Here is a 17618-nt window from a genome sequence, read left to right as displayed (position 1 = left end):
TTCAACTGCTAGAAGTGAAACAATCTCATCGCCCGATGTCAATTTCGGGAAAAGTACGCATTCTGCAGTGGGTCTAATCCGACCAAAAACTGCTTGGACTGTGGACAAACCAAAACGATTTGAGGCTACGGAACCCCGGTGTCAAAACTGCGGCAAGAAGCATTATTCCTGCTGTTCCCATTGCCCGGCAAGACTGCTGGGTCAGGACAGTATGGAAAACCCCGGTTGTCCAGCCTCCAGCATCAAGCAAAAGACTCACAATTCAGCATTAGCAGCATCCAGAGGAACTACGGTATCAAGGAATTTATGGGCACCTTCCCTACCGCAGTAACGGAGGAAGCCGAGGAAATATCAACAGCATGCAAGGTTCTTGCTGCTCAAACTTCCACCCCACAATAGCAGTCAGCAAGCCTATAATGCAGGAACAGACTACCGCCAACGCATCTACCCTAACACCACAACAGTCAATAAAGGGCACCCTAGCCCAAGCTAACAGTGGAAGCCTACCGTATTACCCCCTCAATCCTCAAATGTTGTGGACAGTCGCGTCCTTCACCGAGATTATATGTGGCCTGATAAATTAAGGAGAAAACAGAGATATTCAGAGCCATCTTGAAGACCTTCATGCATGTATGCATAATGAACAAAACAGAGTCCGTATGTTTAATGGCAAATATATCCGACCAAACAACACAGAACCTAGAGACAAGCATAGGAGGGGGGATGGCTGATGGCTTCAGCACACTGCAGTCCATAAAACTCTTACAACGGAACGTAAAGGGACTGAAGCAAGACCCCGCTCACAGCCACAGAACAGCCTCTGCCTTAGATCGGCATCTACCCCACAGGTAAAGACGCCGTAGCTAGCAACAGCAGGCTCACAAAGACATCTCCCTCGAGAGCCACTGAGGGGTCATCTGAAGATTAACACCCGTGTCAAGACGCTATTTCTGAAGACTCGGCCAATCAATCCATCAGTTACAGATTCACGTTGTTCAAAACTACGGCGATGAATTCTTTTGAAGGCTGAGGGACTGACGACTTCAAAACTACTTCAATGTTGATGGGCTGATCCCTTCACGTTCGAGAATAAAGGTATCCAAACGCTGAACATGCGTCTTATCTGTCTTTGATTTACTACGAAAAATATTTGATGAGGTAACTACAATGTTGATATCTCATATACGATGTTTGCTATCACAGGCGGGAGGTGGTACAAGCATTGTATGAGCCACCATACAATGTGGTGGCCGAGTGATCATTGTTTGGCAAATATATTTCTTGCTCTGACCTTGTACGGTGTCATATACTTCTGGGCTGTTGTACAGTATGGCAATATCAAAGCTTTTCTAATAGAAGAAATTACTTTGGTAAGTATTCACTCACACACACACACACACACACACACACACACACACACAGGTCAACATGAGATTCAAAGAAGTGTTCACAGAGGAGACAGAAGGGCCTCCAGAAAGGTGGAGAGGTGGGGTACACCATCAAGTGTTGGACACAATACAAACAACTGAGGAAGAAGTGAAGAGGCTGCTAAGCGAGCTAGAAACCTCAAATGCGATAGTTCCGGGTAACATCTCTCCATGTATCCTCAGAGAGAGAGCAGAGGCGCTTTGTGTACCACTAACAACTATCTTCAACACATTTATCAAAACAGGGCGACTACTGGAAGCATGGAAAACAGCAAATGTAGTCCCAGTTTTTAAAAAATGAGACAGACACGAATCATTAAATTATAGACCAGTGTCACTGACGTGTATAGTATGCAAGGTCATGGAGAAAATTATCAGGAAAATAGTGGTGGAGCACCTAGAAAGGAATGAGCTTATTAAAGACAGCCAGCACGGTTTCAGGGACAAGAAATCCTGCGTCACAGACATAATGGAGTTCTATGACAGAGTGATGGCAGTAAGACAAGAGAGGGGTGGGTAGATTGCATTTTCTTGGACTATAAGAAGGTGTTTGACACAGTTCCACACAAGAGATTAGTGCAAAAGCTGGAGGACCAGACAGGGGTAACAGAGAAGGCACTACAATGGATCAGGGAATGCCTATCAGAGAGACAACAAGGAGTCATGGTACATTGCGAGGTCTCAGAGTGGACGCCTGTAACGATGTCCTAGGACCAGTGCTGTTTCTGGTATTTGTGAACGACATGACGGAAGGAATAGACTCCGAAGTGTCCCTGTTTGCGGATGATGTGAAGCTGATGAGAAGAAATCAATCTGACGAGGACCAGGCAGAGCTACAGGGGGATCTAGACAGGCTGCAGGCCTGGTCCAGCAAATGGCTCCTGGAGTTCAACCCCACCAAGTTCAAAGTCATGAAGATTGGGCCAGAGCCTACAAACCTCACTCAAGAAAAAAAAATCTTGGGATGAGTATAACACCGGGCACATCTCCCGAGGCGCACATCAACCAAATAACTGCTGCAGCATACATGCGCCTGGCAAACCTAAGAACAGCATTCCGACATCTAAATAAGGAGTCATTCAGGACCCTGTACACTATGTACACTAGGCCCATATTGGAGTATGTAGCACCAGTTTGGAACCCTCACCTAGCCAAGCATGTGAGAAAACTAGAGAAAGTGCAAAGGTTTGCAACAAGACTAGTCCCTGAGTTAAGGGGTATGTCCTACGAGGAGAGGCTAAGGGAAATCGACTTGACGACACTGGAAGACAGGAGAGTTAGGAGGGATATGATAACAACATATAAAATACTGAGAGGAATCGATAAGGTGGACAGAGACAGGATGTTCCAGAGAGGGACGCAGCAAAAAGGGGTCACAGTTGGAAGTTGAAGACTCAAATGAACCACAGGGATGTTAGGAAGTATTTCTTCGATCACAGAGTTGTCAGGAAGTGGAATAGTCTGGGAAATGATGTAGTGGAGGCAGGATCCATAAATAGCTTTAAGAAGAGGTGTGATAAAGCACATGGAGCAGGAAGAGTGGCCCAGTAGCGACGAGTGAAGAAGTGGGGCCAGGTGAGTACAACTAGGTGAGTACACACACACACACACACACACAACAGGAAGGGCACTGCAATAGATCAGAGAATACCTGACAGGGAGGCAACAACGAGTCATGGTACGTGATGAGGCATCACAGTGGGCGCCTGTGACGAGCGGGGTCCCACAGGCGTCAGTCCTAGAACCAGTGCTATTTTTGATATATGTGAATGACATGGTGGAAGGGATAGACTCTGAAGTGTCTCTGTTCGCAGATGATGTGAAGTTAATGAGAAGGATTAAATCGGATGAGGATCAGGCAGGACTACAAAGAGACCTGGACAGGCTGGACACGTGGTCCAGCAACTGGCTTATCGAATTCAACCCTGCCAAATGTAAAGTCATGAAGATTGGGGAAGGGCAAAGAAGACAGCAGACAGCTCTAGGCTGGAATACTGCTGTACATTAACATCTCCATACAAAGCAGGTGAAATCGCAGATCTAGAGAGTGTACAGAGATCCTTTACTGCACGTATAAGTTCTGTCAAGCACCTTAACTACTGGGAACGCTTGGAAGCACTTGACTTGTACTCGTTGGAACGCAGGAGGGAGAGATATATCATAATCTACACTTGGAAAATCTTGGAAGGAATGGTCCCAAATCTGCACACAGAAATCACTCCCTACGAAAGTAAAAGACTGGGCAGGCGATGCAAAATGCCGCCAATAAAAAGTAGGGGCGCCATTGGTACACTAAGAGAAAACACCATAAGTGTCCGAGGCCCAAAACTGTTCAACAGCCTCCCATCAAGCATTAGGGGAATTGCCAATAAGCCCCTGGCTGCCTTCAAGAGAGAGCTGGACAGATACCTAAAGTCAGTGCCGGATCAGCCGGGCTGTGGCTCGTACGTCGGACTGCGTGCGGCCAGCAGTAACAGCCTAGTTGATCAGGCCCTGATCCATCGGGAGGCCTGGTCGTGGACCGGGCCGCGGGGGCGTTGATCCCCGGAATAACCTCCAGGTAACCTCCAGGTAAGTGGACAAAGGCTGCAAACCTCACTCAAGGAAAATGATCTTGGGGTGACCATAACGCCGAGCACGTCTCCGGAGGCACACATCAACCAGATAACTGCTGCAGCATATGGGCGCCTGGAAAACCTGAAAATAGCGTTCCGATACCTTAGTAAGGAATCGTTCAAGACACTGTACACTGTGTACGTCAGGCCCATACTGAAGTATTCAGCACCAGTTTGGAACCAAACCCGGCCAAGCACGTCAAGAAATTAGGAAAAGTACAAAGGTTTGCAACAAGGCTAATTCCGGAGCTCAGGGGAAAGTCCTACGAAGAAAGGTTGAGGGAAATCGGACTGACGACACTGGAGGACAGGAAGGTCAGGGAAGACATGATAACAACATACAAAATACTGCGTGGAATAGACGAGGTGGACAGAGACAGGATGTTCCAGAGAGGGGACACAGAAACAAGGGATCACAATTGGAAGCTGAAGACTCAGACGAGTCACAGGGATGTTAGGAAGTACTTTTTCAGTCACAGAGTCGTCAGGAAGTGGAATAGCCTAGCAAGTGATGTAGTGGAGGCAGGAACCATACATAGCTTTAAGACGAGGTATGACAAAGGTCAGGAAGCAGAGAGAGAGAGAAGGCCTAGTAGCGATCAGTGAAGAGGCAGGGCCAGGAGCTGAGTATCGACCCCTGCAACCACAATTAGGTGAGTACACACATACACACACACACACACACACACACACACACACACATACACACACACACATACACATACACACACACACATACACACACACACACACACACACATACACACACACACACATACGCACACACACACACACACACACACACACACAGCTTACAGGTATGATAACAGATGCCGTCTTTCCAACGGGATACCAAATCCTGAGGAAAGACAGAGGGAACAGGGGGGGTGGAGGAGTGGCGTTGCTGATCAAAAATCGCTGGAATTTTGATGAGCTGGAGAGAGGAGACAGCGGAGAAGAAAGTGATTACATAGCGGGAACACTTCACTCTGGAGGTCCCAAGGTGGTAATAGCAGTGATGTATAACCCACCACAGAACAGCAGGAGGCCAAGGCAAGAGTACGACGAGAGCAATAGAGCGATGGTTGACACACTGGCTAAAGTGGCCAGAAGAGCTCATGCATGCAGGGCAAAGCTCCTGATCATGGGTGACTTTAACCACAAGGAGATCGATTGGGAGAACTTGGACCCACATGGGGGCCAAGATACATGGAGGGCTAAGATGATGGAGGTGGTACTGGAAAACTTCATGTGCCAACACGTAAGGGGCACTACAAGAGAGAGAGGAGAGGATGAACCAGCAAGGCTGGACTTAGTATTCACCTTGAGTAGTGCAGATATCGAGGACATCACATATGAAAGACCCCTTGGGGCCAGTGACCATGTGGTTTTAAGCTTCGAATACACAGTAGAGCTACAAGTGGAGGGAGAAGCAGGAAGGCCAGGACGAATGAAGCCAAACTACAAGAAAGGGGACTACACAGGAATGAGGAACTACCTGAACGGGGTTCAGTGGGACAGAGAACTGGCAGGGAAGCCAGTTAATGAGATGATGGAATATGTAGCAACAAAATGCAAGGAGGCTGAGGAGAGGTTTGTACCCAAGGGTAACAGGATTAATGAAAAAGCCAGGATGAGCCCATGGTTTACCCAAAGGTGCAGGGAGGCAAAACCCACGTGTGCTAGGGAATGGAAGAAATATAGAAGGCAAAGGACCCAGGAGAATAAGGAGAACAGTCGTAGAGCCAGAAACGAATATGCACAGATAAGAAGGGAGGCCCAAAGACAATATGAAAATGACATAGCAGCGAAAGCCAAATCTGACCCGAAACTGTTGTACAGCCACATCAGGAGGAAAACAACAGTCAAGGACCAGGTAATCAGGCTAAGGAAGGAAGGAGGAGAGACAACAAGAAATGACCGTGAAGTATGTGAAGAACTCAACAAGAGATTCAAAGAAGTGTTCACAGAGGAGACAGAAGGGACTCCAGAAAGACGGAGAGGTGGGGCACACCACCAAGTGCTGGACACAGTGCACACAACCGAGGAAGAAGTGAAGAGGCTTCTGAGTGAGCTAGATACCTCAAAGGCAATGGGGCCAGATAACATCTCCCCATGGGTATTGAGAGAGGGAGCAGAGGCGCTATGTGTACCCCTAACAACAATATTCAATACATCTATCGAAAGAGGGAGATTGCCTGAGGCATGGAAGACAGCAAATGTAGTCCCAATCTTTAAAAAAGGAGACAGACATGAAGCATTAAACTACAGACCAGTGTCACTGACATGTATAGTATGCAAAATCATGGAGAAGATTATCAGGAGAAGAGTGGTGGAACACCTAGAAAGGAATGATCTCATCAACAGCAGCCAACATGGTTTCAGGGACGGGAAATCCTGTGTCACAAACCTACTGGAGTTCTATGACATGGTGACAGCAGTAAGACAAGAGAGAGAGGGGTGGGTGGATTGCATTTTCTTGGACTGCAAGAAGGCGTTTGACACAGTTCCACACAAGAGATTGGTGCAAAAACTGGAGGACCAAGCAGGGATAACAGGGAAGGCACTACAATGGATCAGGGAATACTTGTCAGGAAGACAGCAGCGAGTCATGGTACGTGGCGAGGTGTCAGAGTGGGCACCTGTGACCAGCGGGGTCCCGCAGGGGTCAGTCCTAGGACCAGTGCTGTTTCTGGTATTTGTGAACGACATGACGGAAGGAATAGACTCTGAGGTGTCCCTGTTTGCAGATGACGTGAAGTTGATGAGAAGAATTCACTCGATCGAAGAAAAGGCAGAACTACAAAGGGATCTGGACAGGCTGCAGACCTGGTCCAGCAATTGGCTCCTGGAGTTCAATCCCACCAAGTGCAAAGTCATGAAGATTGGGGAAGGGCAAAGAAGGCCGCAAACGGAGTACAGTCTAGGGGGTCAGAGACTACAAACCTCACTCAAGGAAAAAGATCTTGGGGTGAGTATAACACCAGGCACATCTCCTGAAGCGCACATCAACCAAATAACTGCTGCAGCATATGGGCGCCTAGCAAACCTCAGAACAGCATTCCGACATCTTAATAAGGAATCATTCAGGACCCTGTACACCGTGTACGTTAGGCCCATATTGGAGTATGCGGCACCAGTTTGGAACCCACACCTAGCCAAGCACGTGAAGAAACTAGAGAAAGTGCAAAGGTTTGCAATAAGACTAGTCCCAGAGCTAAGAGGTATGTCCTACGAGGAGAGGTTAAGGGAAATCAACCTGACGACACTGGAGGACAGGAGAGATAGGGGGGACATGATAACGACTTACAAAATACTGAGAGGAATTGACAAGGTGGACAAAGACAGGATGTTCCAGAGATTGGACACAGTAACAAGGGGACACAGTTGGAAGCTGAAGACACAGATGAATCACAGGGATGTTAGGAAGTATTTCTTCAGCCACAGAGTAGTCAGTAAGTGGAATAGTTTGGGAAGCGATGTAGTGGAGGCAGGATCCATACATAGCTTTAAGCAGAGGTATGATAAAGCTCACGGCTCAGGGAGAGTGACCTAGTAGCGATCAGTGAAGAGGCGGGGCCAGGAGCTCGGACTCGACCCCCGCAACCTCAACTAGGTGAGTACAACTAGGTGAGTACACACACACACACACACACACACACACACACACACACACACACACACATATATATATATATATATATATATATATATATATATATATATATATATATGTGTGTGTGTGTGTGTGTGTGTGTACTCACCTACTTGAGGTTGCAGGGGTCGAGTCCTAGCTCCTCTCCCCGCCTCTTCACTGGTCGCTACTAGGTCGCTCCTCCTAAACCGTGAGCTTTATCATACCTCTGCTTAAAGCTATGTATGGATCCTGCCTCCACTATATCGCTTCCCAAACTATTCCACTTCCTGACTACTCTGTGGCTGAAGAAATACTTCCTAACATGTGTGTGCGTGTATGTGTGTGTGTGTGTGTGTGTGTGTGTGTGTGTGTGTGTGTGTGTGTGTGTATACTCACCTAATTGTACTCACCTAATTGTGGTTGCAGGGGTCGAGACTCAGCTCCTGGCCCCGCCTCTTCACTGATCGCTACTAGGTCCTCTCCCTCTCTGCTTCCTGAGCTTTGTCATACCTCTTCTTAAAACTATGTATGGTTCCTGCCTCCACTACTTCACTTGCTAGGCTATTCCACTTCCTGACGACTCTATGACTGAAGAAATACTTCCTAACGTCCCTGTGACTCGTCTGAGTCTTCAGCTTCCAATTGTGACCCCTTGTTTCTGTGTCCCCTCTCTGGAACATCCTGTCTCTGTCCACCTTGTCTATTCCCCGCAGTATCTTGTATGCCGTTATCATGTCTCCCCTGACCCTTCTGTCCTCCAGTGTCGTCAGTCCGATTTCCCTCAACCTTTCCTCGTATGACATTTCCCTGAGCTCTGGAACTAGCCTTGTTGCAAACCTTTGTAGTTTCTCTAACTTCTTGACGTGCTTGACCAGGTGGGGGTTCCAGACTGGTGCTGCATACTCCAATATGGGCCTAACATACACAGTGTACAGTGTCTTGAACGATTCCTTATTAAGGTATCGGAACGCTATTCTCAGGTTTTCCAGGCGCCCGTATGCTGCAGCAGTTATTTGGTTAATGTGTGCTTCCGGTGACATGCTCGGTGTTATGGTCACTCCAAGATCTTCTCCCTGAGTGAGGTCTGTAGTCTTTGTCCACCTAGCCTATACTCTGTCTGCGGTCTTCTTTGCCCTCCCCAATCTTCATGACTTTGCATTTGGCAGGGTTGAATTCGAGAAGCCAGTTTCTGGACCACGTGTCCAGCCTGTCCAGGTCTCTTTGCAGTCCTGCCTCATCCTCATCTGATTTAATTCTTCTCATCAGCTTCACATCATCTGCGAATAGGGACACTTCAGAGTCTATTCCTTCTATCATGTCGTTCGCATATATCAAAAATAGCACTGGTCCTAGAACTGACCCCTGTGGGACCCCGCTCGTCACAGGCGCCCACTGTGATACCTCTTCACGTACCATGACTCGTTGTTGCCTCCCTGTCAGGTATTCCCTGATCCATTGCAGTGCCCTCCCTGTTACATGCGTCTGATCCTCCAGCTTCTGCACTAATCTCTTGTGAGGAACTGTGTCAAAGGCCTTCCTGCAGTCCAGGAAAATGCAATCAACCCACCCCTCTCTCTCGTGTCTTACTTATGTTACCTTGTCATAAAACTCCAGAAGGTTTGTGATACAGGATTTGCCTTCCATGAATCCATGCTGGTTGTCATTCATAATCCTGTTCCGTTCCAGGTGTTCCACCACTCTCCTCCTGATAATCTTCTCCATGACTTTGCACACAATACATGTCAGAGACACAGGTCTGTAGTTTAGTGCCTCGTTTCTGTCTCCTTTCTTAAATATGGGGACTACATTTGCCGTCTTCCTTATCTCAGGTAGTTGCCAAGTTTCAAGGGATGTGTTGTGTGTGTGTGCTCACTTAATAGTGGTTGCAGGGGTCGATTCATAGCTCCTGGCCCCTCCTCTTCATATGTGTGTGTGTATGTGTGTGTGTGTGTAATATATTATGTTAAAATCGCGAAGAAGCGATGTATGTATGTCTGTATAATCAGAGATTAGGCTTGAAGAAATATAATTTTACAGGTAGGAAGTACCAAACAAATTTTAATGGAATATTTACTGCAAGAATTCAACGTTTCGATGATAAATCCATCACCATCTTCTGGAATCATGCCCCTCAAGGAAGGTTCCTTGATGTTGGTGAGGGGCTCTTGATTTAGGGAATTGGATCTGTGCTCCAGTTCCCCGAATTAAGCCTGAATGCCTTCCACATCCCCCCCCCAGGCGCTGTATAATCCTCCGGGTTTAGCGCTTCCCCCTTGATTATAATAATAATAAAATTCTGGAATCATGTTCTGGAACATAATATTGAACAACGTTATATGTTCCAGAACATGATTTCTGAAGATGATTGACTTACCACCAAAATTTTGAATTCTTACAATAAATATTTTCATTAAGAATTTCTTGGTCTTCCCCACATGTAAAATTATACATGTATTAGTATTCTGAGAAACTTGTGGTGCGTCACTGTAAGATTGGAAGGAGAATGTGCAGGATAATATTGCATCATTATTAAGATGGTGTATAGATTAATATGGCAAAAGGTGAGGTAAGAACAGAGTTTTCGTACTTATGGGGAAGCGTTAAAACAGTAGGGGTCATGAACCACCTGGGGAATGGAAGTTCGATGCAAGGAAGTCGAGGTTGGCTCCAATTCCCTAAATGATGAGTTTGTGAGTGTGGTGAAGAGTGGACAGGTGCAGCAGGTGTGGGAGGTAGTGTGGCCATGCTGACGTTACTTCCTATAACAGCACTTACTATGTTTCTCAGAATCCCGTAGCAACCATGAACTACGTCTATAAGCCACAATTGCCAGACCAAACATAAAATTAGTCGCACAGCTATTTAGTTTTATCAATTTAATGACCATGTTATGTCATCTAAGTATATGAATTATTTTATGTATTCTATATAGGAGAGTTTCTCGAGCAGTAATCAGTTTGGTGAAGATTTAACTGCTGTCTTGCTGGTGATTCACCTCTGAGTAAGGCTCTATATTAATGCTAGTATATTTTGCTCGGTGTATTGCATTATATGAGGGCAAGCATACTTGAAATATTTAGTACAATTCCACCACTGATCGAGTTGCTTATTTACGTTTACTCTTAAACCACATTTCGTCATGACCAATCTTTGCGCATGCGTCCCATTACCAAGTCATCCTAATATATATAAATCGTCTTACTTCCTGTTGTTATACATAAACATTTAATTATAAATGAAATAGGGTTTTTTGGAAGTGAAGAGGAAATAGTGAGTTGATGAAAAGGATATATTGTGCGCTAAAATAACAGTCGACAAATGGTGTGTGTGCGCGCATGCGCACTGCCTCAGTTGCTGCCTCTCCCTGGTAGACTGACCTGCTACCATATACTCTCTGTGGCCGACTGATGCATAGCAAATGCATCATCTTTGATATACTTGTTCGACGCACCTTATTCTGTGTCACGGCAGTTCATTGAAACATGAAATTTAAATATTGCGGTAATAACAACGCACAGGTGAGTAAGTGTGGTGTGTGGCTGGCCTGGTTGGTAATGGCTGATCCTCCATGCTCTCCCCTATATATCATTTAATTCCTCGTACTTTAAATGCGATTACGTGTAAAAGGTGAATTAAAGATGACGTTTTTTATGTATTGTGATCTGTTAAATTTAGGAAGAAGAGTAATTGTTAAGGTAAGGGAGGCGAGACAAGGCAGACAGTCCTGTCTGTCCGTCCCTAAACCACCAAAAATTATCCTGTTAACCACCCACACAAGTCATCGTTGCCTCTATTTGTTACAGAGGAAAAACTCATACAAGTATTGCATTTACTCGAGTGTTCAAGAAAAAAGGTTAAAATTATAAGTGTGCAGTAGAGAATGGCCTTGGAATGTCTAGCAAGTTCTGCCTTTGTTAAACCTTTAACGTGGTGGCTGCTGCTGCTGGCTGCTCTGCTCTGCTCTGCTCTGCTCTGCTCTGCTCTGCTTATAGTCATACATAATCATTGAGTGTTGTGTTTCTTATATTTGAGTGAAGTGGCTTTAATGCCAACCCTCAAGTGCTAAAGGAAGTAGTGACAAGGAATGGTTTTAAGGGTGAGTTTTTTTTTTCTTTTTTTTTTTTTAAGTATATATAACCCAATGTCGCTTAGACCAAACTCCTCAAGGAAAGTTCCTAGATATCTCTGAAAACTTTTGATCCCCTTCCCTTGGCTTGAACCTGATTGCCTCCCAGCCCCTCATGTCCTGTATGACCCCTACGAGTTTAGTGCTAAAGTAATAATACTAATTTGAAGGCTAAAACTTTTTGAAAAGCTCAAGGGATATTCCACAATATTTGAAAATGACAAGTATAGTCTAGGTAGACTACTTGCAAAGGTCTCCTGTTTAGAGTTTTAATTTTGGACATGTTACCTGACAATACATTGACTTTAAATATGTTGCAGATGAAAGTTGATATATTGGAACTTTTAGTCACAGAACAGGTGGGGCTTGAGCCCATGGTAGGCGAATCCTAAAACTCTCAGGCTAATGTTCTAATCATTTGGCCAGCTGGCTCTAATAAGATAAGTCCAACTAAGTATATTTCAATTCGCTAAAGGGAGGTTAGCATGGGCCACCACTGTTTCCACAAATGCAGGTTTTTACAGATGGATTCCCACACCATGGTTGTGGCTTACTCTAGCTTAGGTCCCTTCGAAGCTGCCATAATGACTCATAAAATTGTAATAAGATTATAAACAAATCTCATAATGGTGGGGCTTGAACCCATGGCTTGCAAGTCCTAAAACTCGCAGGCCAGTGCATTAGCCACTTGACCAGCTGTCTCCAATAAGATTCATCCAACTAGGTGTATTTCTGTACACAATAGGGAGGTTAGCATGGGCTCAACTGTGACCCCTAAATGCGGGTTTTTATCTTTACCTGCCAAATTCTCAAGCCCCATTTGTTCTGCAGTTTGCAATAGTGTTATTACAGTTTCAGGAGTCGGTGGGACTTCTAGTATGTTCTAAGACAATTTTGTTTCTACCAGAATCTCCACCTTTGATTGCTACTGTACTATAAAAGATCTGGTAAAATCAGCCTCAGATATGAATTCTGCCACCAAATATTTCAAATTTCTGTAGCCAGGTTATTTTAGGACCAAACTACATCGAATACTTTTTGCTAGACTATACTTACGTTACACATGAAGCATTGTGCTATGTGGGGCAAAATGATTGAGGAAGGTGAGAGTAAGACACATGTGCAACATCTGGGTATCTTTATTGTAGACGTTTCGCCATCCAGTGGCTTTATCAATACAAATTCTAGGACATAACTTGAAGACAGTAGAACTATGTACAGAAGATGAGGTAATCAGTCCCTCAACCTAGGAGTAGGTGCGAACAGCACTATGGTGCTGTTCGCACATACTCCTAGGTTGAGGGACTGATTACCTCATCTTCTGTACATAGTTCTACTGTCTTAAAGTTATGTCCTAGAATTTGTATTGATAAAGCCACTGGATGGCGAAACGTCTACAATAAAGATACCCAGATGTTGCACATGTCTTACTCTCATCTTGTCGGTATTATATACCATTCGTACACATGATTGATGAAATCGACTTAAATCTGCTGTTGTGGGTAGTTTCCTTGGGAGGTGGACCTAAGGACCTCAGTGGAAATTATCCCCACTGCTAGGTAAGCAGTGGGGATTAGTCCTGTCAAATGAGTGTGAAATGCAAACTATTTAATTTTACTTAATTTCAGTATATGTACATAATTTTTTCCTAGCTTTTTAACCCGTAAACGGTCCAAGCAGATCTACGTTCATATGCGTAGTGCTCCAAAAGTAGATCTACGTCTTTTTTTACATATTTTCAAATATAACAACAAAAAAAGTAGATCAAAGTTTTTTTACGTTTTCAAATGTAAAAAAAAAAAAGACTTTTTTTACATTCAAATGTTGAAAAAAGTATATATACATATGGACCATTTACGGGTTAATAGTTCTTTATCTTTTAATATTTCCTTTCCACTTTTGGAGGCATGGTCTGAGACAGGACTGTGTGGAAGATACAGTAATTCATAGAACTACTAACGGATAACAGAATTTTTTTTTTTTTTTTTAATCCTTAAAGGTTAACATTATTGGAGGTAGTGGACATAACCCTGTTATCTGCCTAAGTGTTGGTGGTAATGATAGGAAGTACATACAAGAGGAGCTACCCAGTTACAGTACAGAGCAACAACTACAGTATACTGTAAATTTAATTATGCTGGCCAGTGATCTCAGATGTTCTCAAGTTGCAGATTATTCAGTCCATTTTCTTACTGGTAGAGTTCTTCCATACATAAATTTGGTATAATTGTTACCCAGGACTAACCTAAACCAAAATGTACCAAAATTTAGTTGAACAACTTGTGGTTATGTATTAGAACTACTGAATCTTCTGCTTGGAATTTCATTTGAAAGCATTGTAACTAAGCCAAAAACCTTAATTGTGTGAGGAATCCATGTGTGTACACTTATGCAGGTTTTGCCATTTCACCCAAGGGGGCTGCTTTAAATTAAGGTAGAGGTTTGGATCTGTGGGCAAGAAAGGGGTTGTATTACTGAGGGTGGCAGAAACAAGAATTCACAATAGTATAGTAGAACAGAGAAAATAACTGGGTCATTGTTGCAGTAGTTACTTGTAAAGCTGCTTAATTGTAGTTAAACATAGAGAGAAGGATGACAAAATTTGGTCCTGTGTATCAAAAGCCTTTTTTTTATGAAGATTCTGGGACACTGATTCTCCACTCATTGATGTCAGCTGTGGTCTGTATACCTTGTATGTGTACTTGTAGTAAATAAAGATATTTAAGGTGTAGAATTGGGGAGGAGGGGATATGATTGAAGTACAGTGAAACCCCTTTTTTTGTCCGGTCCAGTTATTGTACAAATCAGTTTTTGACCAGTTTTTGGCGAAATTTTCCCCGTTTTCGTACATCCGCTCGGAAATCGTCTGTACTAGACATGTCCGCCTGCCCCTGGGATGTGGCCATTCATACGGTTGTGACTCGGTCTGCCTTTGTTACTTGTTCAGTGAGCATTACTCCACGCATTCATCCGAAACATTTCGTAATAATCCATTTTTTTTGTGCTTGCAACTGCTAAACAAGCCACCATGGGGCCAAAGAAAGTAAAGGTAAAGGTGAGAAACATGATAGAATTCAAGAAAGAACTTGTAGAAAAATACAAAAGTGGCATACGTGCGCCCAATCTCGCCACGATGTATGGGAAGTCCAAATCAACGATCAGTTACATCCTGGAGAGGAAAAAAGAAATCAAGGCAGCTGATGTTGCAAAAGGGGTAAATGTGCTAACAAAACAGAGATCACAAACAATCGAAGATGTTAAGTAGTTGTTGATCAGCCAAAAACATTTAGCTGGAGATAGTGTTGTGGAGGTGATAATTTGTGAATAGGCAAGGCAGTTGCATGTGGATCTCGTAAAGAAAATACCTGGAATGAATGCTGCTGTTAGTGAATTTAAGGCCAGCAAAGGTTGGTTTGACAGATTCAAGAGGGCAGAAGAATTCTTTGATGAATTCAAGGAGTACATAGAGGCTGAATGATTCCTCCCCCAACAGGTCTTCAGTTGTGACGAAACAGGCCTCTTTTGGAAGAAAATGCCAAAGAGGACCTACCTCAGGCAAGAGGAAAAGACACCGCTAGGACACAAGCCTATGAAGGATAGGCTAACTTTGTTCTGTGGTAACACTAGTGGGGATTTCAGAGTGAAGCCTTGACTGGTGTATCACTCTGAAAATCAGTGTTTTCAAGAAAAACAATATCATCAAGAATAAATTGTGTGGGATGTGGAAAGCTAATAAAGCATGGATCACAAGGCACATTTTCAAAGTGTGTGTGTCACCATGTGTTTGGTCCCAGTGTGGAAAAACTAACTCCTGAAAAGTAAATTGCCACTCAAGTGCCTCCTGGTACTGGACAATGCTCCTGTTCATTCTCCAAATTTGGAAGACCAATTATTTAGGGACTTAGTTTTATAACAGTGAAGTTCTTGCCTCTTAACACCACTTCTCTCATCCAGCCCATGGACCAGCAGGTCATATCTAACTTCAAAAAACTCTACACGAAAGCGATGTTTCAGAGGTGCTTTGAAGTGACTTCGGACACTGACTTTACCCTAAGAGAGTTCTGGAGGAATCACTTCAGTATCCTGCATTGCATAAGCCATATAGGTAAGGCTTGGCAAGGAGTGACTTCCAGGACTTTGAACTCTGGTTGGAGAAATTTGTGGCCAGGTTGTGTCCAAGAGAAGGATTTTGAAGGGTTTGGGGCTGACCCTTAGGACCCTATGCCTGTTGGGGAATCTATTGTGTCTTTGGGGAAGTCCATGGGGTTGGAGGTTAGTGGCAAGGATGTGGAAGAGTTGGTGGAGGACCACAATGAAGAGCTAACCATTGAAGAGCTGCAAGAGCTTCATCTGGAACAGCAACAGACCACAGCTGAGGAACTTGCTTCAGAGGAGGAGGAGGAAGAGGTTACCTGGAGGTTATTCCGGGGATCAACGCCCCTGTGGCCTGGTCCATGACCAGGCCTCCCAGTGGATCAGGGCCTGATCAACCAGGCTGTTACTTCTGGCCGCACGCAGTCCAACGTACGAGCCACAGCCCGGCTGATCCGGTACTGACTTTAGGTAGGATGGAAGGAGGTGCCTTCTTCAGAGATTTATTTATTTATTTATTTATTTATTATTTGAGCATACATACAGAGGTACAAAAAAAATACAGATAAGAGCAGCATGCCAAAGCCACTTAAACTATGCATAGCATTTCGGGCTGGCTTAAAATTAACTAAGCAATGATGAAATCAGTGATAATACATTATTGTAAACAGATAACTATAAAGCACAAATGAGTATTACAAAGACAGGTCATATGGTTGCATGCATTGTTGTACATTCAGTCGTATGGAGTATTCTGTTAGGTAGTGTATTTAAAAAATAATAGATTGGGTTTTAGGTTTAACATTTATGTGATATAATTGTGAGAAACATTTAAGATATACAATTTATAAGGTTCAGTTATTCAGTATTTATTTGGTTTTGGGTGAGTAAGTGATCTTTGAGAAGAGACTTGAATTTATAAACAGGTAGTGTTTCTTTTATATTTACAGGTAATGAATTCCAGATTTTATTGCCTTTTATGTGCATTGAGTTTTTGCATAGTGTGAGATGGACACGAGGAACATCAAAGAGTGATCTGTGCCTTGTGTTATGGTCATGTGTTCTGTTGAGGTTGGCAAGGAGATGTTTGAGGGGAGGGTTAATATCAGAGTTAAGTGTTCTATGTATGTAATAGGTGCAGTAATAAGTATGGATGTTTTGTATGGTGAGTAGGTTTAGTGTATTGAATATTGGTGGAGTGTGCTGCCTGTAGTAAGAATTTGTTATTCTAACTGCAGCCTTTTGTTGGGTAATTAGTGGTCTGAGATGGTTAATTGTTGTTGAGCCCCATGCACAAATTCCATAGGTGAGATAGGGGTAAATAAGAGTGATATAGGGCCAGGAGGGCTGACTGTGGAACATAGTACCGTATCTTCGATAGTATGCCTACAGTCTTGGAAATTTTCTTAGAAATTTGTTGTATATGTGTATGAAATTTGAGTCTATTATCAAGGTGGATTCCTAAGAATTTTCCCTCTGTTAGCTTTGTGATAGGTGATCCATTTATCATTATGTTAAGAGGGACATCTGTAGCTCTGTTACCAAACTGAATGAAGTAGGTTTTGTCAATGTTTAGTGTAAGTTTTAGTCGTCATCCAGGTAGATATTTTCTGTAATTCGGTATTTACAGTATTGGCTAGCGTGACTGGGCTCGGGTGAGAGAAGACGTATGTAGTGTCATCTGCAAATAGTGTGGGTTTGAGTAATTGCGAAGCATTTGG

The 17618-nt window shown here is 43.9% G+C and overlaps 1 protein-coding gene across 4 annotated transcripts in view; it reads left to right on the top strand.

Moving 5' to 3' along the window:
• PRL-1 (PRL-1 phosphatase) overlaps positions 1 to 17618 on the top strand; it is a 434055-nt gene that overhangs the window by 304295 nt on the left and 112142 nt on the right. Inside the window, exon 1 of one of the 4 annotated variants that reach the window (XM_070096932.1) lies at positions 10938 to 11197. The exons of 1 other annotated variant lie outside the window; for it this stretch is intronic. In XM_070096932.1, coding sequence (XP_069953033.1) covers positions 11162 to 11197 — 36 coding nt within the window. In that variant the 5' untranslated portion in view covers positions 10938 to 11161. Of the gene's footprint in view, positions 1 to 10937; positions 11198 to 11751; positions 11776 to 17618 lie in introns of those variants that run through there. 2 more of the 4 variants (XM_070096909.1, XM_070096928.1) reach the window with 2 other exon arrangements.

The sequence above is a fragment of the Cherax quadricarinatus genome, chromosome 4 (genome assembly GCF_038502225.1).
Source record: "Cherax quadricarinatus isolate ZL_2023a chromosome 4, ASM3850222v1, whole genome shotgun sequence".
Taxonomy (NCBI): domain Eukaryota; kingdom Metazoa; phylum Arthropoda; class Malacostraca; order Decapoda; family Parastacidae; genus Cherax; species Cherax quadricarinatus.
The sequence above is the reverse complement of the archived record's forward strand: the minus strand, read 5'-3'. Positions and strand labels throughout refer to the sequence as shown.